Consider the following 21,883-nt stretch of genomic DNA (forward strand, 5'->3'; position numbering starts at 1 on the left):
TGGCTACATCAATTCAATTGGTGCCCTTAACTTTTATAACAGTTTCTATTCTACAGAACAGATTAGGAGAAAATTGCAGCCATAATCTGTACAGTGCAATTGCCGTGCTATAAAGAGGAATGGGAGTAGCTGAGAAGAGCAATTGGATTCCCAAAGGTGGAGCACAGTAGAGCAATATCAGTGACTTTGTAAATGAAAAATTGTTTTAATTCCCTTCTAACAGCAATAATTCGATTCTTCATAAATTTTTCCATCAAAGTGTTGTAAGGAAAAATGCTATAAAATAGAACTGTGTGGCAGTGATGGAAGACAGTTGAACAAAGTGGTCAATTAAGGGATGAAAATTAAGCAAAGAGAAGAATCCATTCTGTCACATTCTGCTTGAAGCGAGAAACTCCTCTGCACTTTACATTTTATGTTTTACTTTGTAGTTAAGGAAGATGTAACTTTTTAGGTCATTCTGGCCCAGCTTGAGCAAGTTACATTAGGATGGCAGCTTTGAATTCTGTGCGCCTATGCATTTTAGTGAATCCATTCATTGGGTCTTTTCCATTTGTCCCAGCATCATGGTTCCAACCCCAGAACCGCCGGTGCCTGAGCTTTGGTGTGGTCAGCGAACGCTGGGGCTGCCTGCAGAAGGGAGGTGGAGATGCAGGAGCTGGAGTTGGGTTCCGGCAGCTGGCAAGCCCCAAACCAAGTGGCCTGAGGAGCTCTTGGGAAGGTGCCGAGCATCACCTGTCACCATTTTGCTGCCCCCATCCCTTCCCCTGCCAAAGACCCATCCTTCAGAGTGGGTGGCAGCTGAGACCTGTCTCAGCATGTTGGGAGGGAGCTGGGAATGGCTGCTGTGCAAGGATGTCCCTCGCCAGTGGAGTGGCTGCAGGGTCCTGAGCTCTGCTTGGGAGGGGACGGCAAGTTGCAATCCACAGATGACTCTCTTCCTTTGCTGAAACTATGCAAAGAGAGAAAATTAACACAGGGCAAGAGACTTCTTGGGGATAGTAATTTCTGTTGTAGAGGCCAGCGGTGTGCTCTGGCTGGGACTGCCACATGTCACGGAGGGAGGCGCAGTGCCACTGTCCCCACTGCTAATGGGAAGCTGAGTCTAAAAATGAATGAAATCCAGCTCCTGTCGAGGCAAGTGCATCTTTTTGCTCTTATTCCAGCGGGAAGGAAATCAAAGGGTAATGTTTTTGTGGAGATGGTTGTGACACAAGCCCATCAGGGTGTGGCCACCCTGTGATGCTGTCTGGGCCCATGTCTGGTGGGTTCATCTTTGATGGACATGAGCTTGTGGCACTGACGATGTCCATGGCCAATCTCCCACCAGCTTCAGAGCAAGATTTCGCTTAGCATGGGATAACACGTGATCTCTATCATTATTCTATCCATTATGTTGCCTTTGCAAAGCAGTACAGCACTTCTCATGAAAATACAGGTAAAATGTTCACAGGAACAAAAAGTACCTCAGCACCCCGATATGCTATGTTTTAATCTGTAAATCCAAATGCACATTGTGAAACACGGTTTTAAACGCAAGCTTTCACCTCTTACTGCAGCACCTGTGGATAGAGGGTTAATAAATATTTTCTTCGGTTCTCCCTGAAGAAGAAAAAGGTTTCTTTGTTTTAGTTTCTCTCTAAATATTACTTTTTTTTTCCTAGAGACTTTTAATTTTTGCGCATGTTTTATTGCTACTCAGTGAAAGGGAATTAGCTTTCTTTTACTGAAGTTTCAGCTATGAAATTGGCTTTAATAAACTATGTGACTATTTTTTCTGCAGGGAAAATATTTAAAATGGATTAAAATGGATTGTTTCTTTTTTAGGGTTTCTTTTTTAAAAAAATCATAAAATTATAATAGTTCTGTTTTGCTTTAATGGATTTGAGATGTTTTGAATGTTCAGAATTCAGTGTAACCAAGCAACAGTTTTTTCTTTTTTGTAAGCACCCACGAGCTGTAAGATGCTACAAAAACGTTCAAGTCCTGTGCAGGAAAACCCATGCATAGTGTTTTCCCCATTCTATGTCATCTAAAGAAGACAGAAGTATCAAAATTCCTCTCAAAGAACAAGTAACAGATGACATTCATTAGTATTCTAATTTCTTCTCTTAATAAAACTCAGTTGTGTGAAAAGCATAATATATTTTACTTCAACTCTAACATATTTCTTACTATACGAGTGCGAAGCAAACTCCCAGTTGGCTATAGAGGCACAATAGGGATGTCATATACAGGCTGTTATCAGAAAGAAAAGCATCAGAGCTAGAGACTATAGCTGCAATATTTTCAAAAGCTTGTGACCACCATCTTTGCATATTTATTAAATAAAGAAAAGCCAGGTATCTGCTGTGGTTTCTTGCAACGCATAAAGTCAGAGTAACGCAGAAAGGAAAATGATTTAACATCTCTGATAGGTAGACAGCAGCATCTGTCCTCTTGCATACATCAAACACGGCTTAATAACTTCCTATTTACTGCTTCATGGCAAAAGTCCAGTAAATAAACAACCTGACTGAATTAGTCTATTTTTATACCTCTGTCCTGTATAACAAACCTCTTGAACCACACTTAATATGAACAGCAAATTTTGCACTGCACATGGAGATCTCTCAGCACAGATTAAATTAGTTATAATAAAACAATTAAAATCTATTTGCCCACAGACAGGAGGAAATGAAGGACCTGGGTGAGCAAGAGAAAGGTAAAGGGTGGGTTGTCAGGACATCAGAAGAGTAAACAGCAGAACCGTGATTCTCAGGAGTGTAGCAGGGTCAAACTTACTGCAAGATAACTACGCAAGAGATAATAAATCAGTAGAACATATTAAACACCAGATGGTTGTGCCCATGCAGGAAGGCACAATGGATCATGTAACTGTGGTTGTTTCTAAGGATTACTGATTCAGCCTGACTTCACAGGGATATCCTAACAAATAAAATCTTTATGGCCTCTTCCGCTGGTGAACATTTTCATCTACCGTTTAAGGACAGGACCACATGTCTCAGCGTTTTCATTGCCCCTAATATATATGCAAAATTAATTTCAGTTCACCCAGTTTTAGCTGGTGAAGATTTCTTGATGATATAGTACTGTAAAATTGCTTCACAGCATTTATTACAAATACTTAGATGGACAGATAGGCCATTGTTCCAAGCTTTAGCTCAGCTGAATCCCCCAAGTGTTTCAGGCATAGAGGCAAACACACTTAAAAACTCCTAAACCTATTGAGTTGTCTTTCAGAATTGTCCAGGCAACAGAATTTATTTATAAAACTCTTGCAATCACTGATTCAAAACAAGGTTTTCTTGTTCTGCTTTTCTCCTTTGTCCTCTTTGAACAATTTTCTTTGGAATGTTTTCGTTGTGCTTAGGAGTCGGAGATTTCCTGGGGCTTCTAATAAAGGCATTTGATTTCTACTCTCCACATACTTTAACAAGTCCAAGGATTTTGAGGTTTGACATTAACTTAAGAGAGCTGGAGATAATCAGCCATGGGGGTAAAAAGTCAGAGTTATGCAAATTATTTGTAAAATGTATAGAAAGAAAAAGAAATATTGCTTCAAATGTGGTTGGTGTGGGACAGAGCCTTTGTCTCAGCACAGAATATCTGCATGCTCCCCTTCAAATTTATGGCTTTGATTGAAACCTGTAAAGGGGTGATCTGTAAAGTATTCCTGCTATCCCACACTTCTCAACAGGTTTATTACCGTTCGTTTATAAAATGAACGGTCTAATGAGCAGTGGTTTAGATCACAGATATCAAAGTCTGGTCATTTGTCAAGATTAGTTTCCTGTTGTGAGATTGCCTTGTGCAAAAGAAGTGCATAACCTTGGGTTACTCTCTGGAAGCTGAAAAAATACCTATAAACACTTTATAAGATAGATTTAATAACGATTTTATAATCTCAGAATTAAATCCAACAGTATGGGTGGGGTGGGTGGGGGTGTATTTGAGTAAGTGCGTGTTATAATGCAGAGAGTGCCCGAGTGCAGAGCGTGGAAATTTGTTATGTTGACAACGGACAAATTAAAGATACAAAGTCCATGCAGTATTGTCAGGCCAATTTAATGTTAATTTGAATGGGTTAATGCTACATTGACGACAATTGTAATTTGTTATAACTAAAAGGCTGCTTTTGGAAAGAAACACTGCTGTGAAAGCACCGTCTTTCTGGCAGTGGTGAATTGGCAATAAATAACACAAAATATTTTCTATTTATGTGTTAACCCTCTTTTATTTTGAAGAAGAAGAACTCAAACGCTCAGTAAGGCAGTACGAGGCGAAGGTGCTACCCAGGTGAACGACACACGCCGCAGCACGGGGCCGGGAAGAAAGCGGGTTGCTTTTACGTCCCGGCTAGAAGAAACGGGGCGGGGGGGGGGGGGGGGGGGGGAGGGAGGCGGAATTTGCTTTCCTACTTCAAATTACGTGTAAACCGTACTGCACTGGGGCGTGCACGCTCACTGACGGCGGCACATCGTGTGGTTTGCCTGGCAGAGACGGGCAGTCCCGGCCATACCTGCGGGGTTGCGCCCCTCACCGCAGCGTCGGGCCCGCTTCTGGCGGGCAGCGGCCCCCCGGCGCCAGCCGCCTCCGCGGGGGCTGCCCTGCCCGCTGCCCCCCGGCCCGTTCCGCGGCGCTGCCGGCGGGGTGCGGCGGGACGGGTGTGCTCTGCCGGGGGCCGGGGCCGGGATGCTGCCTGCGCGGGGCTGGGGGCCGGCGCCCCGCCGCGGCCCCTCCGGAGCAGCCTCCGGGCCAAGCGCGCCCATCGCTCGGCGCTGCTTTGGCCAGCAGCGCGGCCGCAGCGCCGGGGCTTGATTGCCGTTATCGCCGCGGCGTTGCCGGGCTTTCAGGCGGGCCGTGTCACGTTCCGAAGTTACTCTTTTTCAGTATTTCTCGGCCCAGCAGCGCTGATGCGAGACGCGGGGGCTGCCGGCGCGGGAGCGGCCGTCGCTCCCCCCGGTCGGGCCGGGCGACCCGCCGCCCCTGGGGCTGGCACCGCGCGTCGGGTCCGTCCCGGCCGTCCGCATCGCTAGCGACTGAGTCTGGCTGAGGCGCACACGGGTTAACCGCCGCCGTGGTGCGCATGGGCCGGTGCCAGTTAGGGGAGCCGGATGCCTTCGCACAGATTTGCTGATCTTCGGAGTCTTTAAGTGTGCTCCATCATAACAACAGTCTTCAGACAAAAGATACCAGCTTAATTAAACTGAGTCAAATACGTTTAAGCAGCTAAATAGAAACAACTTTTTTAAGTGCTTAAAATCTGTTTGCTTTCTTCTTCCCTTTGTGTTTTAACCCTTATTCTGTATAGATAAAAATATTTCCTGCTTAGGGATTTGCTAGCTACAGCATGGTAAGAAAAACCTTGCAGATAAACCCAACTGACTGTATGAAGTCAGATGGCCAAGTTCACTAGCAGTGCCTGAGGGTCTTGCGTGGCATCAGTTTCCCTTTAATAGGACTAGTTCATTATGTACCCCAAAAAGAGCCACTCACTCCACCTTGCGTGGCTTGTACGATGCACCGCTGGGACCTTGTGCAAAGGTACACACCGAGCCAGCAGGGTTAATAGTGTAGATCTCTTTTATTAGATCGAAAGGTACAGATGGGGAAAGCCCACAAGTTCTTGGGCAGTCAGCCTTTCTTTGGATGCTGTATTTACATTTTCTTTTCCCTCCTGCCCATTCTGTGACTCCATCATTTTGCTGAGGAGCTAGTGACTGCCATTTTGCTGTACTTCTCAGCTCAGACAAAATGGAGGCTTTGGAGGAATCAGTAACTACCACAGCCTGCGCCTTCTAATATTGAAGATAATTGCCTTTTTTATAAAAGGTGGTAATTTTGAGGGTGAAAAAAAATAATCAGCGTACCCCATCCCAAAAGGCAGAATCTCCTTTTTTTCCTGTGAATACATGGGTGCAGTTGTGTTAATTTCGTTGCCGAAATGTAAATCTTAATGCACCTTGCTATTTGATGTATTGCCATAAAAGACACTGAATTTCAAATCGCCAAGCCCACTGTGTGATACAGGGACGTAACTTAGTTATTTATCTTTATTTGAAGCAGCCCTCTTCCTAAAAGCTCACTTAGGGAGATTCCCAGTCGCCATTAGAAAAGCAAAATAAAATTAATCTAAATCATTCTAACTTTATCTTAGAAAATTAATGATGGATGAAAGAGGGGGTTCATAAAGGTTTAATAAGAACTAGTCTGGAATACAGTGTGTATTCTAGAACCCATGATTATAGTGGTAATTTAGCAGATTGTATCACTGCCTATCTCTGCCAAAGGATGTTTCACACCATTTAAAATGCACAGTACTCCCTTCAGAGACAGGTTGTTCTGGAATAACTCAACATCCAAAGAAAAGCCGTGTTGTTTCACTCCTCTCTTTATCAATTGCATGTGTGCAATTGCGTGTGTGTGCATCGTCTTCTCCTCAGCAATAGCACTAAGTTTTCATGCTTGTTTCTGTGTTCGTTTATCAGACTCCTCAGAGACAATACCAAAAATGGAAAGTGATGAGATCTATTCAGAATAGGGTTTAAGTGCTGAACCAGAGAGCCTGTATAAAACCAAGCATGAATTGGCCCTTCCTCTAAAAGGTGAATTAAAATAAATTTGGGTTTGAACAAGTTATCCAAACTCCAAGAGCTCCTTTTTGTTTCTCATTTTGAAGAGGAACAAAACAGTGAGATAAGGACAAACCTTAGCCTTTTTTTTATCCAGCAAAGGTGATTTGGGAATCTCTAGACCAAAGGGATTGAGATTTGAATAAATTGCATGCCTGGGATGTTTCCAACACTAAGGATGCAAGTCTCGCAGTGTGCAAAAGCATGAGACAAGCTGATCTGTAGTTAAAGAATTTGCTGTATTTAAATTCATGCAGTGTGTGATCTGACATTCCTTTTGACTTTACTGCCTCTCTCTCTTACAGGCTGTTTGCTGCTAAGTGCAGCGGCTGCATGGAAAAGATCGCCCCAACAGAATTTGTGATGAGAGCCCTGGAGTGTGTTTACCACTTAAGCTGCTTCTGCTGCTGCGTTTGTGAACGACAGCTGAGGAAAGGGGATGAATTTGTTCTTAAGGAAGGGCAGTTGCTCTGCAAAAGTGACTATGAAAAAGAGAAAGACTTGTTGAGCTCGGTCAGCCCAGACGACTCAGACTCAGGTGAGCTTTTCCCACACCTGCTCCAACTGGAAAAGCTGCAAGGGTTTGTAGAGCCTTCTTATAGAAAAGTATATACACTTTCACATCCATTTTATCTATATGCACATGCCACTCATGCAAATTAGCAGGCACAGCTAAAAAAATCCCTACTTATGTCTGCCCTCCCTAACTTTACTCCCTTTCTTAACTTGCAGCTTAGTAAATGACAAAAGTTTTTTGTTTGAATCAAAGTATTTTCCCATAAGATCATAAAATATGCATCAGAGTGTCTTCAGTTATCTGTGGCCTCCTTCAAAGTGTGCTGTTTTCCATAGGCATTTTCCATCCACTTAATAAATTTTCAGTGGATGCTCTGCACATACACTTTCAGCACCGAGCTAGGAAAATGGGCATAGTAGTAATATGATTTTCAAGAGTATTCTCTCTGCCAGTCACAAATGGTAATGTTAAGAAAAACTACAAGTACAACACAAGTTCTGAGGAGAATCTGAAAGTAACAGAGTAGTGGGTTTGTGCTGCAGCAATAGCATCTGCATTGCAGGGAGCCAGGGCAGCTGCCCGCTCGGCAGGGCTGCCTGTGTATCCACTGCAATTAAGGCAGGCAAGGGGGCTCACAAAAAAAGAAAGATAAAAAGCAATAACTTAAATGAGGAGTCTGACTCTGGGTGCTTCCAAGCCAGCTACAATGCTTGGCTCTCCTGACTTCCTTCCCGACTTCTCCCTGGCAGTATGTCTCTTGGGTGCTACTAAGGCTCTAGTTTCTGATCATATCTGTTGCCTACCTGCTGTTTTGTGTCTGAGCCCCATTCTGGTGTCAACCTAGGAGATCATCTATGTGACAGCTGCACTGTGGCTTGTGTGCTACATATGGTACAGAAGTGAGGCATGCAGAGTTCACCCATTGCAGATCTTCAGGGGTGCCCTTCAGGTCCTGTGCTGTTCCTGATGATTGCAAACTGTTTAGGATCCAGGGACAACAGGCTCGATATTTTACTAAAATGCACTGCTACTAATCTGCGGTGTGAATTCTCTCTTCAGAGGGACCTGGGGTTTGAACAGTGTGATTGCAAGAGTCTGCATCGCTTGGCCTGGGAGTTAAGGCAGAGGGTCACCATACTGTGGCCAGAGCTTTTGCCTTCTCCTAAAGAAGACAGTGGAGCTCTCACCCTTGATAGCAGCTGGTGGGTGTCTTCCCTGAAATCTTCTTGGTGGTGGGGAGACAAATGCTTCCTGTCCTCCACACATTTCCTAGGGAAGGTTTTAGAAGAGAGTAAGTAAAATCCACTTCCTGTTGGTCCAGGGCTGGGAACACGGTGCTGCACTGGACAAACAGTTCATACACTGCATTTGGGTGCTCCAGTTCAAAACCCAGGGGATCTAGCGTTGGTTACAGTGAGGATTGGCTTTCAGGCTCACAGGCAGTTCCAGGAGAGATGGAGTGCCTCCTTCCTGTGCCATATACACTCAAGGAGACTGAAAACCTCCTGCTGCCCATGTGCCCTGGCTCATCCCAAGACTAGAGACAGTGTGTACACAAACTGCTGCCAGCCATCGTAATTACATGCTGGTTTCCCAAGAAAATGTCTAAGAAAGATCAACAATTACCATTCCATTAAGTGTACAAATGACATGAATGTCTGCCTCTGGTTTATGGGAAAATGCATTATTCCGGTTTATCTAGGAGCAGTAATTAACCTTAATCTCTGATCTGAGAGCCATATTCTCCACATTGCTGAAATTTATATTTTCATGTCAGGAATGCTGCAAGACAAAGGTCACTGCTGGCTCGACAGGACAGGTGGGACTGGGGGCTTTTTTTGAGCAGCATGTTATTTATTGCCATACTGTATTTGCAGGACCTTGAGTGCTCTGCTCTGTAAATCTTGTGTCACAGGCTTTGGGCTCTTTGCGAATTTGCCCAGGGCACACGGGTTTCCCACTTGCCCTTCGGCATGTCATTCTCATCACCAGCTTCAGCATCCTGCTGCCTGCCTGCCTGTGTCCAGACAAACTCCCTCTGAAGAGCTGTGTGCAGGGCTGTTCCCATGCCACAGCGATGTGCACAGGCATCCTCCTCCCCTGCCTTCCTCGCTTGCCGCACAGGCACTGGTGGCTGCTGTTTGCCAGCGCCTGTGCTGGAGATGTGCTTTGGGCAGGGGTAGGCTGTCCTGCAGGACCAAATTTTCTATTTTGTAATCAGCAGTAAGCTGCCACAGTGGCACAAAACAACCTTGGTTTCAGTTCCATTTTCTCTTAGCACAAGAGGTAGTTTCTTACTCCTGGAGATGCTTTTTCTTCCTCCTTATTCTCTGTTAGCCAAACCCAAACCTGAAAAACAAGCTGACAAATTAAATGGGATGTTTTGTCTCCCATTGTCAAATAACATCGACAACACAGATCTCCCAGATGCCTGGGTGAGAGCAAATGCTTTCACATAGGCCTGGCGCAGAGTGTGTCCTTCTCCAATCAATTGTTTATCCACTGGACACAAACGTAACTCTCCAATGAGCAATATTAATCCTCACAAACCTTTCCTTAGAAATGGCATGCTGGAAAGTTAATAATGTCATGGTTATTAAAATGACTGAACTTCTCTTTAATCATCAGGCCAAAGATGCTTATTAAAGTAAAAGGTGATTAGATTGCTAGGTGCATAATAATCAGACCCTAAAATGAATTAAAGTCTAATTTGTTAATTCCCCAAATGTAATCTTTGAGTACATAAAAATTGAAGTGTGTTTCTTCATGTTGAAGTCCTTCTAATACTGTATTAATGTTTTCTGGAAGAAAAATCAGTAGTCTGTTGAAATAAAATATGCTGAGTTGCAAAGTTTTGTTTTTCCCAACAAAATTTGTGCTTACTCTTCAGCCTTTGCCACTGCAATTGAGATTTCCCAGTATGATATAGTAACACTGGTAACAGCACCTGATTGTACAAATATTCAGAATTTAACTATAGAAAATAGAAATAGTCTATTTGGTCTACACAAGCACATATATACTTGTATGTATTTACCAAGAAAGAAATTTGTGCATGCACATATAGACACATTGTAACACATAGAGAAAGAATGCTGATATTTTCTGTGCAATACAGAAATGAGATGGCAAAGATTACATTTGATATCATCCCTAGAGCTTCAAAATACTCAGAACAATAACTGGAATCTACACTATATTTAGCTAAACAGATTTTGAGATATTTATGTGACACTTGCATTTACACTGTTTTGCTGCTATAGCCGTGCGGGCAGCAGTACAGGTCTGCAACTAATGCTTCAGGAGAGGATGTGGCTCTGGGAAAGGTATGTATCAGTTGATGTGGTTGCAGCAGGGGAGCATGCAGGGGACCAAGGAATGCCAGAAGGGCGCAAAGTCTCTGTGCCTGATTCCTAGAAATATTGAAGCATTGGGCTTCATGGACTGATCAGTCCCATGCCCTCAATTAAAAAACATATTTTTATGCTTTTGTGGCATTTGATTTAGACAGTGCACACAAATCTGAGATAGTCTCTTCCTGCCCGCTGTTGCTTTACGTGTTCAAATAAACAGGGATAATAGCTGAACCTGTTGACTAGTTTGGCAGCTGAAGAGCAGTTCTCAAACACCCTGTTACTTTGATGGAACAAGCACAATTTTATATCCTGTTTATTTTTCACCAGTTAAAAGTGATGATGAAGATGGAGATGTTAAGCCCACCAAAGGACAAGTAACCCAAGGAAAAGGAAGTGATGATGGGAAGGATCCAAGACGACCTAAACGACCAAGGACAATACTTACTACGCAGCAGAGACGAGCATTCAAAGCATCCTTTGAAGTGTCTTCCAAGCCCTGTAGGAAGGTATGTGCTTTGTTAGGGACCTGAAGTCAGCTCTGATGCCAGGCTGCGGGGGTGACAAGGTCAGGCCACAGCTCCAGACAGCCCCCTGCCACTTCCCAGGACAGCAGCAGGTGCCTTGGGGTGAATACCAAGCCCAGGCCAGCATATGGCGATGCTCACCCAAATACTGTCTCCGCCTGCAGCCATCAGCAGCTGAGAACCAACCTCCTCACTGTTATTTCTAGATACTCACCCGCAGTATGCAGAGCAGCTCCGTGACTGATTCCTGCTGAACAATACCTGGTTCTTGTATGACATGAAATAGGCCTTGACTATCAGAGCCCAGGTAAACAAGTGACTTTCGCCCTCCTCCTTCCCACTGCAGAGGGAGTCACTATCCAGTGAGATGGCTGCTCAGCTTTGGTCCCACTACTTGTCCTTCCAGTCTTGCCTTTTTATGAAACCTAACCCTGCTATGGATCTTGTTTATAGCATGTAGGGAAATGTATAATGTGTTGCTTCGCTGACAAAGCTGGTGAAAATGAAATCTTTGCAAAAAGCAACCAAGGTAACTGTTTCCCTAAGTTTGATTGGGAAAAAATGGAGTTGCATCCTGAAAGCTGTCATTTTTACAAGAAGTGACATTTTCCTGCTGACGTACGAAGTATGTCTTTTGGGACAGTGCAATGTGTCTTTTTGCCCTTCTAAAGTATGACATTGTACCTCAACAAAATGAAAAATACTCACAGCCAAATTTGTATCTTTTTGCACAGAACTGTTTTATGGGTAAAATAAAAATTACGAAATGACTCTGCGTCTTTTTACACAGCTATTTGTTCAGTACTCACAAAACATAGTGACATGAAGGACAGAACTTGAACAAGCAAAAATACGAGGAATTTTTAAATGTAATTCTGTACAGGCAGTTACCATTGTAAATACAGGCATATTTCTCTTAACATAATTGATTAGTTTTTTAAAAAATATAAAAAATTACATCATTAAACTTTTCCTCCTGTAGGTCAGAGAAACACTAGCAGCTGAAACAGGACTCAGTGTGCGAGTTGTCCAGGTCTGGTTTCAAAACCAAAGAGCAAAGGTAGGTTGTTTGTCAAGTTCTCAAAAGTAAAATGCAAATTGTTCTCCAGCACAGATACCCGAACCCCAGATGTAGTACATGCCCCAGAGATCCCAAGGACTGAACTGTACATATTTTGCATGCATTGCTGTCTACATCCATACAAGAAAGGCAACTTTCAAACACAGACATAAAGTTCATGCGCTCAAAGTGACATGAGGCTGGGAGTAAATGTTGCATGCAGACATGAACTGGAAACTGAAATGTTAAAGCTTAGAAATGAAACAACCCACAGTGGTGTGTACATGAATATAAATGGTTTGTATTGATCAATTTGATGTTTGCAAAGAGTTTTGTAAGGCAACAAAATGGTTGCATTCAGAGCCATGAGATTGTTCTGTTCTTCCTCTTTTATTCAGATGAAAAAACTAGCACGAAGGCATCAGCAGCAGCAGGAGCAACAAAACTCGCAACGACTAGGGCAAGGTAGGGGATTTGTGATGAAGCCAAAGCAAGTGGAAAAGAATCTGCAAGGTTTCTTGAAGTGCCATTCCCACATCATGTCTTAAGAACAGCCATGCAGGGCATGCACCAAGTCTGTGGATAATGTGCCATCATCAGTAGAAACACACAGAGGTGCTGTGTCTGAGTGCCCACCCCAGGTTATCCCAGAGCTGTCCCACGGGGCCAGACCCTGGCAGTGCTTACACAGAAGTTGTTACCTCCTTTCTAGAAGAAATGTGCAGTACAGAGGTGCTTTCAGTGGAGGAGATCTCCAGGAGGCTCACTCCAGGTAGATCTGGCTTTTTTTTCTCCTGAAGGAAGGGGGACCGTGTTCAGCTGGGCATCTGCAGGCTGCTTGCAAGGGTGTCAGCATTGCTGCTGCAGCACAGCACAGGGAGCCCCTCCTGTGCCCTAGCAGCTGGCCGGACCCCGGGGCAGGAGCAGGGCTGGCCCTGCTGCTCCGTGGATGCTTTTGAGGTTCTCCGTGTCCCAAAGCTTTGCAGCCTCAGATCCTCCTCTTTACACAGAACCAGAAAAACTGGTACCAACATAAGTTAGAGAGTATAAGGTCTATGTCACACACAGGACAGACTTCGGGAAGGTACGCTCCAGCACCCAGGAGCTCCAGAAATGATATATTCAGAAACTACAAGTCTTTCAACTCACTGCTCAGGGTTGTACTTTTAACAAAATTTGGAAGGCTCCTTTGAATGACAGGACACACCCAGCTGTGTTCTTTGCCCTTGAGTTCAGTGTTGCCACTGGTGTTACTCTCTGCTGCCTCTTTGTTCCTCAGCAGTGACTGTGCCCTCCTGTTTGCTTTGCAGAAGTAATGTCCAACCGAATGGAAGGGATGATGACATCTTACACACCACTTGCACCACCACAGCAGCAGATTGTAGCAATGGATCAAAGCAGTTATGGCACAGACCCATTTCAGCAGGGTCTTACCCCTCCACAAATGCCAGGCGACCACATGAACCCTTATGGTAAGGCATGCATCATTCTGCCGCATCAGAAATAGCAGGGTTCGTATGCTGCTTCACACACCACAGGTTCAGTAGAGTTACTTGCTTTTGTAATTCCTTTTTCCTGGGATTTGTACCAGCCAGTTTTGTGTGTTTATTTTCATGTACACATAAGGGGTTAGAAGAGAGCTCATCCTGGGCTCTCGACACCCTTCAGAACTATTTCACAGTGTAATTCTGATAAATGACAAACCAAGCAACATCACCTCTCCAGCTCCGCTTTTTTAAACCACTATTCAAGACACTGAAAAATAAACAGTACCAAATTCTAGCTCCCTCACAAATTTTTCCTTTTTCTTAGAAGCTTTGGGGGGGAAAAAGTGCCTTCAATAAAGAAGTAATCTATTAATTTCAAAATGAATAAGCACCCCTCTAAGATCCCTCAGATTGGATGCATGGATTTGTTAAAGAACAGTTCTTGAGCTACTAAGAGATGTGTCACCACAGGACATTTCTCCTGCATAATTTTATTCTCTGCCCAAAATCAAGATGATGGTTTGCTTTCATGATTCCCTGACCACACACCATCAAGTGGATAGGTACACCAAATGCATCACAAGCATTAAATGCCTAATAGATAATTCTGGACAATTGCAGTGTGGCATTTAAATAAAATTTAAGAGGATTTCTCAGACTGTGATTATTGGCCTTGCTGTAGCCCACAAGGGCCTGTTACATCAGACTCGTTTCTGCTGACCAGAACCAGACTTGCTTCTACTTCATTGTAGAGGTCCATGTGCATGTCACTTCACAAGCACAGCATGCACAGGCCAACAAGGAATCTGCTTTGGGTCCATGTTATTACTTTTCCCACTGAGACAAGTCCACAGTACACACTAGGCAATTTGGTAAATCCTGTAAGGAGCTGAGGACATCTGAAGGCCCAGTGAGCATTAGATGGCTTGTGATTTTGTTGCTAACAATTTCCTTGGCTTTCTAAGCAAATGTCCTCGAGAGGCAGGTTCTGTGCTCCGAAGTGAGTGCAGGAGGTAGCTCAAAGCCATTTCAGATGAGTACATGAGGAAAAAGAGCCAGACTAACGCTTTCTTAGTGCTCACAGGACTTGAGCACTTTCTGGTACCTTAAGAGTTGAAGTAAGCTGAAATCTTAGTTGCTAAGGGAAATAAAAGGTGCTGTTCCAAACCAGCCCCAAAAGAGTGGAGTTTTCTGAAATGAAAGCATGTATACAACTATAGCTCACTTGAGGCCAGGTGGGCTGGGTCTCCTCCTGGGTCTGGTTGCATTCTTTTACCTTGTGAGTAAATGAAGACCACTGCTGGTTACGGTGCTCAGACAGTTTCTCCCTGTTGCGGGCACCCCATGTCTGGTCCCACCTTCCTCAGCAGCCCTGGTGCCCCCACTGCTGCCGGATCCCAGCTCACAGAGAGCCGGGGGCCTGTTCCTCCCTGGCACTGTTTGCTCCTGTCATCAGCCCAGACTCTTTTTTTTTTTCCTGTGCCGCTGACTGATGTAGAAATTAAATCCTGGCAGATCTGAGTGGCACTGCTGCCAGCTGAACTCTGCAGATATGTTGCTAGCCTTCCTCTTAGTGTAGGTTGGACCCTTAGAGTGAAATTACGTTAACATGTAAAACCAAACCCAGGAGGGTTCCCTTTTGCTGCAGTGTGCAACACGTAGGCATCCGTGTGTACTATGTCCTCCTCTGGCTGCACAGAATCCAGCTTAACGTATACGTTTCATTTGCAGGAAACGACTCCATTTTTCATGATATCGACAGTGATACCTCTTTAACTAGCTTGAGCGACTGTTTTCTTGCCTCTTCTGAAGTTAACTCCATGCAGGCTAGAGTAGGAAACCCCATTGACAGGCTGTACTCTATGCAGAGCTCGTATTTCGCCTCATGAAAATAAAAGAAAACAAACAGCCGGCGTATATTTAGCCAGTGACTTTTTCCAGTGCAGACTCTACAGCCATATGTTGCCCAGCTCTTCCTTCACAGTGACTCCTGCTGCCTCTGGACTGCAAAGAGCATTTTTAGGAAGACTGTATCTGTGTGCATATATGTGTATGTATGTATATATATATTAATGCCTACCTACATACATACATATATATATGTAAACAAAACACATCCACCAGTCCCATACCCTTGATTCCCAGCTTGCACCAGACCACGAGACAAGCACGGAAGGAACAGAAGACCCTGCTCGTCAGCAGCCTTTGGTTTGGTTTGGTTTGAGCTCATGGTTGTAAAGGAAATGGATTTTGCGGAAAGCTAGACCTTTTCCTCCTTTCTCTCTTCCTTTCTTTTGGATGTTTAAACTTTTTTTTTTTTTTTAAAGCCACTGATACTGACATCAGTCGACCATATGACAAATAAATCAAAGAAACTGGAGATTCCTCCCTTTTCTTACTGCATGATTCATACTATGTTGTGGATAAATTGCCATTTGAACTGTGAGAAGTTAATGTAAATGTGACGTTCAACATTTGTTTCTTTCTACACTTTTTCTACATAACCTAGATCTGCTCATTAGTTTATAGCCCTTATGCATATGATACTGAGGAAACTGGTTAACAGTAATATTTGTGGAGAAAGCCAGTGATTTCGTAATAAGAAAGGTCTATGACCCTGGAGAGGAGATGCATGTTAGGGACAGAGGCATTTAGGTTAGTATTGATCTTAAATAATTAAAACTAAAGGTGCTTACAAGGCAGAGTTTTATTTAATTCTTTTTTTTTTTGAAGTGTGAGAATAAAACAATTACATTTGTTTGTAAGTACTGCAGTGCCAAATTTCAAGTCTAGACCATGATTGGCAAACATGTGTAGTTCATTCTGGTCTGTTTGTTTATGTTTTGCACGAGGCATAAATGTGCTATGCTCCATTGTCCATCTGGAATAATTAAGCACTCCTTTAGTTAATTATCTTGCTTCAGCAAGAATCTATGATACAGAATTCTAGCCTGAACCATCAGAAGTCCTGAAATGTGCACTGACCCGGGGAAAGAAGGTATGAAAGAGACACAATGGGAGGTTTAGGTATGTTGAGCTGGAGTCTAACCCAAGTCCTGCAGGTTTTGCACTGACAGGACTCCTGTATTTACAAGAAATACTCTAAAATGAACCTATTAGTGCACACATAAGAAGAACAAGTACACAAATTGAAGGGAATGTCCCAGCTGAAGTCTGAATGTCTCAGATGCTGAAGTTTGAGCATGTGTCATATAGGTTTTCGTAGGGCATAAAATATCATAAATAATAATAGTATAGTTATAAATATTGCCTGGTGATAATTATAATGTGGAGAGACAGACAAGTACGGTCATGGCTTTCAGTGGAGAAAACTTCATGGGGAAAATTTGCCAGGGTAATATCAGTAATTATAGGGTGTGTTCAAAATAGAGCTCATGGGGAAAGATTGGCAGGATAGGCACTTTCTCAAATAAATACCTTTTAATATATTGACCATAATAGCCGAAAACAAATCCAAAGTGTTGATTAATCCAACTCCTCCAGGCTGAGGACTGGTACCAGGCCAGTGCTGCAGAGTCTCCCGTGGGGCTCGGCACCTTCTGCAGGAGCGTGGGATGCTCTGGGACTCCTGTCCTGGGTGGAGAAGCCAGAGCAGGGCCCCTGAGGAGAGAGCAGCCTCACCTCAGCAGAGCTGGGGTCCTGCTGGGGAGCCCCCGGACAGCCACCCACCCCTTCACTGATGGGGAAAGTCCTCCTTGTGTCCCAGAGGGGTGGATGGCAAGAGTCAGATGATAGGTCCAAGGGAAAAATTACAGTCACATTCCTCCCAGTGTGAAATCATGGACCAAGCTTGTTAGAGGTTTCTTGAGAAAGCAGTTTTTATCTGCAAGATAAGTGCGTGCATTTTCACTCTGTGGAGTTGAGGAAAGCACCAGGGGCGAAGACTATGTGTGTGCAGTGCAGACAGCAAAGTGCAGACCCAAGGCAAATCCTTCCTGCTGCTGCAGGGTGGCAGACCCACTGTCTGCCACACACACAGCCCTTGGTGAGCAAAGGGACCGATGCCAGGGCGATCGCTCCCCTCCCTGCAGGTTTCCATCTTCTCCCTCCACCGTGACAACCCAAACTGCAGCTGCCATGCCCAGGGAGACAGGTCTGTTGCACCCATATGCTTTTGCTAGCAACCATTCTCTCGCTTTCTGACAGGGATGTGGATTTTCAGTTGAAGGTTGTGAACCTCTGGATATATTTTAAAATTGGAAGAATTTTTTCTTACTCACCCCCTTCAATTATTTTTCCCTTTCCTTGTGTATCAAAATAAATAACAATTTCCTTTCTCTACACGATAGCAACCATCTATAAAGAACTCAGGTGATCCTCACTGCTTGCAGGGCAGAAGGCAAGCAGATTTCATATGGCACATTATAAACATTTGTCACCACTGATCTCAACAGATTCATCAAGTTTTCCTTTACTTTAGAGTCATAGAAAAGTATCTTCACCGTCTCAGACATACTGAGTTTATAGACTCTACACATAGGCACGACCTTGCTTCATCCCTCATTACTGGCAGGATCAAAATGGCATTTTTAGTGTTTACAGGGATTTCTAAGGGAACCATAATGTGACGTACAGTTTGGAGAACTGCCTTGTCCCAACTCTACCTCTGCTTCTGAGCTGGATATTGAAAAAAACAATCCATTTCCAAGGAAAGAACCAGATGTCCCATTTTATAGCTGAAGTAACCATAATCTTTTGCTGATTTTTTGATGACTGTTTGCCACCGTTATTTTTTCTTTTTTTTCCTTTCGCTGCTTGTACATACCATCTCCTCTCTCCTTGGTGTGTTGTATGATGATGCCTTAGCTGTTTGTTCCCCATATTCCACCATCTCTGGTGCCACGTGCACGACACAGCCAAGCCCTCTGGCATGTGTAACGTTTCCCATGCCACTGTGGGTTGCTGCTGGTCAAGGGAAGGAATGCATAGCCAATGATTTCCAGTGGACCCATTATATCTGGCAAAGGCCAAAGTTCATTAAAGCAAAATAAATGTCACTTTTTTTTGTGGAATGAATTGCCCTACTGGAGTGTGATCATTGTGGGTTTAACCTGGGACCTGCAGTAAAGGATTATATAGCAACCTCTGACCTTTTTGATTTCTGCTTTACTCTTCTATTGTCAAGGGAATGTCACCAATCAGGTGAAAGTAAAATGTTTAATGGGCCATATCCCAGTAATATCTTACACTGAGTCAAATTGATAAACTCTTGCCAAAAATTCTTAGCGTCTGGCACTTCCACGGAAACCACAAACAATGATTGCACATATGGGAGCTTGAAGGCTAGAGGTCATGACAGCAGTTTATTACATGCACCTTACAGTGATCATTTTCCCTAGGAAATTAACCCCTCACTAATATAAATGCATCAAGTGAGCTCTTCATGGTGTTTCAATCATGGTTTTTTTGCTAAGAAAGAAATATATGTTAAACTGAAGTGGTGATAAGATGCAGTTGAGTAAAAGACGATTGATTAGGTTTCAGTGTTTGCTCAATAATGTTTAAAAAAGATGATTGTGAGATCAGAATGAATATGCTAAGTGCCAGCTTCCTCAGAAGTCTTTATTGTGCGGTTACCAGATCCATAATGGGGGCACGTAGGGCACTCAGAAATGGTTACGGAGCAGTGTGGTCCTTGATCCCACTGCCAGGCTCTCAGCTGGGCAGCAGCATGTTTCCATTGCATGGCTGACTGTCGAGGGGACAATTCGTACCGTGCACTGTTGTTCTCAGCCCCCCGTTTACCACAGCACTACGGATTAAACCCTGTGTCATAAGCATTGAGGGGCTAGTGGTAAATATTTTTCACAGTCACAACACGGACAACAATTATGTTGCTGTAAGTAAAGTGTGGTCGTTGCAATCACTAAGACTGAAACACCATCCTAGGCATTTTTATCTCCTTTTCTTCTTTAAACTCTGTCATCAAAAACATCCAGATCACTTGGCTCAGTTGCTGCTAACCGTGCCTGAGATGTGACTCATGTTAGTCTCACGATGGCTGCTGAGTGGATTTTTCAGGCCCACCCTGCAGAAGTTGGATGAGAATTACCAGGTCCTTTGAAGGGTCATTGCTGCTCTGTCAGCAGCAACTCAGCCACCTCACTCTGCCATCATGGCATGGGGAAGGTCCTTCATGCCAGCAAACCTTCCAGGGATGATGTGAACCCACTTACCTCTTCCTACTGTGCTCAGGACTCCCTTCCAGTTTCCTTAAGGATCAGAAGTATATCCCAAGCCACTGACCCAGGTGCCCTGGGGAACCAGGCTCTGTGATGCTGCTTAGGGATGCTGCAAGCTGGGGTTTGTGAGAGCACCTCTTTGAACAGTGTCATAATAATTCTGGTTGTCCCGAAAAGTCACTAGAAATTAACAGCAGAATCCAGGAGGAAGGGAAGGGTTCTTACAAGCCTGAAGCTTGTTCACAGCAGTGAAAGGACAGAGAGGCTACTGAAGCACATCAAAGCCATGGGAGCTGGAGCCACAGTACCCAAAGTCTCAAGTGCTCAGGATAGTGCTTTACACAATCCCATGTCCAAACCACGTCATGCATTTCTGAAGAACAGACACTCCCAGTATGTATGGGTCCCTCTCCAGCCCACCCTCCTCGCGCCAGTGGCACGGGACAGCCGGCTTCTGCACCCACAGCAGCGTGGCCAGGGCTTCAGGCATCTGTTCTCTCTGGTTAGGGGGTTACTGGGGCACTTGCTTACCCCTCGGCAGGTACCTGAAGTCCTTTGGCTTTGGTGGGATTTAAGCATGGTCTTGCTTGTTTGAGGCCTATCTGAATAAACTGACAACTATTTGCCCTACTCAAGGACGCAGCCCGGGTCCCTGTGGTTCTGCACACCCCGTTTCTGCGCAGCAGTGACTGTGAAGGGACTGCCAGATACTTTGCATTGGGAACTCTGTTTTTAAGTGAACACCCTATTTTTTAGCTGTGTATGGCTGTATTACTTGTATATTTATATATTCTGTATTTATGTTATCGAAATGTAGTATTTTGTAGCTGTCTGTTACAATTTAACTTGTAAAAAATATGACTATGCTCTCTCATACTTAACCAGCTGCCTTTCAGCGTAGATTCTCTGCTCCTTTCCCTCTGTTGATAACAAACCACCATAATGTATGTAGATCGGATATTTTTTTTAATTTAATTACTTGTCATTGTTAAATTATTTATTAGTGTTTTAAAATTTCATTTCACTGCATTTTTTTTTTCCTGCCACCATTGCCTGGCAGCTAAGATACATGAGTTTCTCATACATTATGCTCCCTCCCATGTGCACATACGTGCACGTGCACACACACACACACTCTAAAACAAAAACAGAAAAAGAAAAAAAAAGAGAGAGATTACACTTCAGTATATTTGTAAATAAAAGCAACCTGTAAACAAAGCAGGATTTTCTTTCAGTGTGCAGTTCTTCCTTTGTTTTTGCAGACTGAAAGCACGTTCTCTGCATACTGGGGATGGCACTGCTGTTCTCTCAGGCAGCAAAACCAGGGGACTGTGATTGCTGGGCGCTGAGTTAATATTTTTCGTGGTGTGGAACAGTAGTTAAGGCTGCTCGGTGGGTGCCCTTCTTTCTGCCACAGAGACACAGCAAGGGCAGTGGCAGGGTCTCCTTTCACACTGGTCTCGGCAGGTTGAGAGCTCCTCTATAGGGATGGGGACAGACTTTTACATGTCATGGCCCTCAGCCATTTTTGCATGGACTAGTTTAGGACAGGAAAAGTCTGTAGGAATTAAAGATGATGCAACCTGACCAGCCGCCCAGACCAAGCTCTGTCAGACAGAGATGTGTGTGGGGCAGTGCCAGCAATGCTTACTCTGAAGCACATGGATATGACTAGTCAACTGCAATAAGCCCAGCAGCATTTTGGTTTGGGCATACCTGGGGTCATGACAAGCCTGGGTGTGCTACTCCTCTGCCACTGGCCACAGGCATAGCTGCAGAAGAAACCAAGGAAATTCCTGCTCATTACAGCAAACAGCTTACACCATGAACACAGCAGCTCACCAGCCCTCTGCTCCATCCATCACATAGCAGAGGTCTGGAGGATAAGCAGTGTTTCGGGTGGCACACAAACTGCTGCAGGAGAAGACCTCAGCACTTGTTGCCACCCGTGCTGTGGCGGTGTCCAGCAGCCGGCTCAGCTCGCAGAGGTAAGGGCTGTTTGCTGCCGCCGACAGCAGTGCCCTGGGTGCAGCCTCCAACCTTCCCGCTGTTTGCCAGGGCTCAGCCGCCCGGCCAGGAAGGGCTGGCTCGTTGCATCCGC

General features: G+C 44.3%; 1 protein-coding gene across 1 annotated transcript in view; it reads left to right on the forward strand.

Moving 5' to 3' along the window:
- LMX1B (LIM homeobox transcription factor 1 beta) overlaps positions 1–20,961 on the forward strand; it is a 107,841-nt gene extending 86,880 nt beyond the window's left edge. The window contains exons 3-8 of the mRNA XM_040607676.1: positions 6,941–7,173; positions 10,836–11,014; positions 12,015–12,092; positions 12,491–12,557; positions 13,403–13,564; positions 15,311–20,961. Of these exons, the coding sequence (XP_040463610.1) occupies positions 6,941–7,173; positions 10,836–11,014; positions 12,015–12,092; positions 12,491–12,557; positions 13,403–13,564; positions 15,311–15,468 (877 nt within the window). The 3' untranslated portion in view covers positions 15,469–20,961. The remainder of the gene's footprint in view (positions 1–6,940; positions 7,174–10,835; positions 11,015–12,014; positions 12,093–12,490; positions 12,558–13,402; positions 13,565–15,310) is intronic.
- Positions 20,962–21,883: the final 922 nt, after the last annotated feature.

The sequence above is a fragment of the Falco naumanni genome, chromosome 9 (assembly GCF_017639655.2).
Source record: "Falco naumanni isolate bFalNau1 chromosome 9, bFalNau1.pat, whole genome shotgun sequence".
In the NCBI taxonomy this organism is placed as follows: Eukaryota; Metazoa; Chordata; class Aves; order Falconiformes; family Falconidae; genus Falco; species Falco naumanni.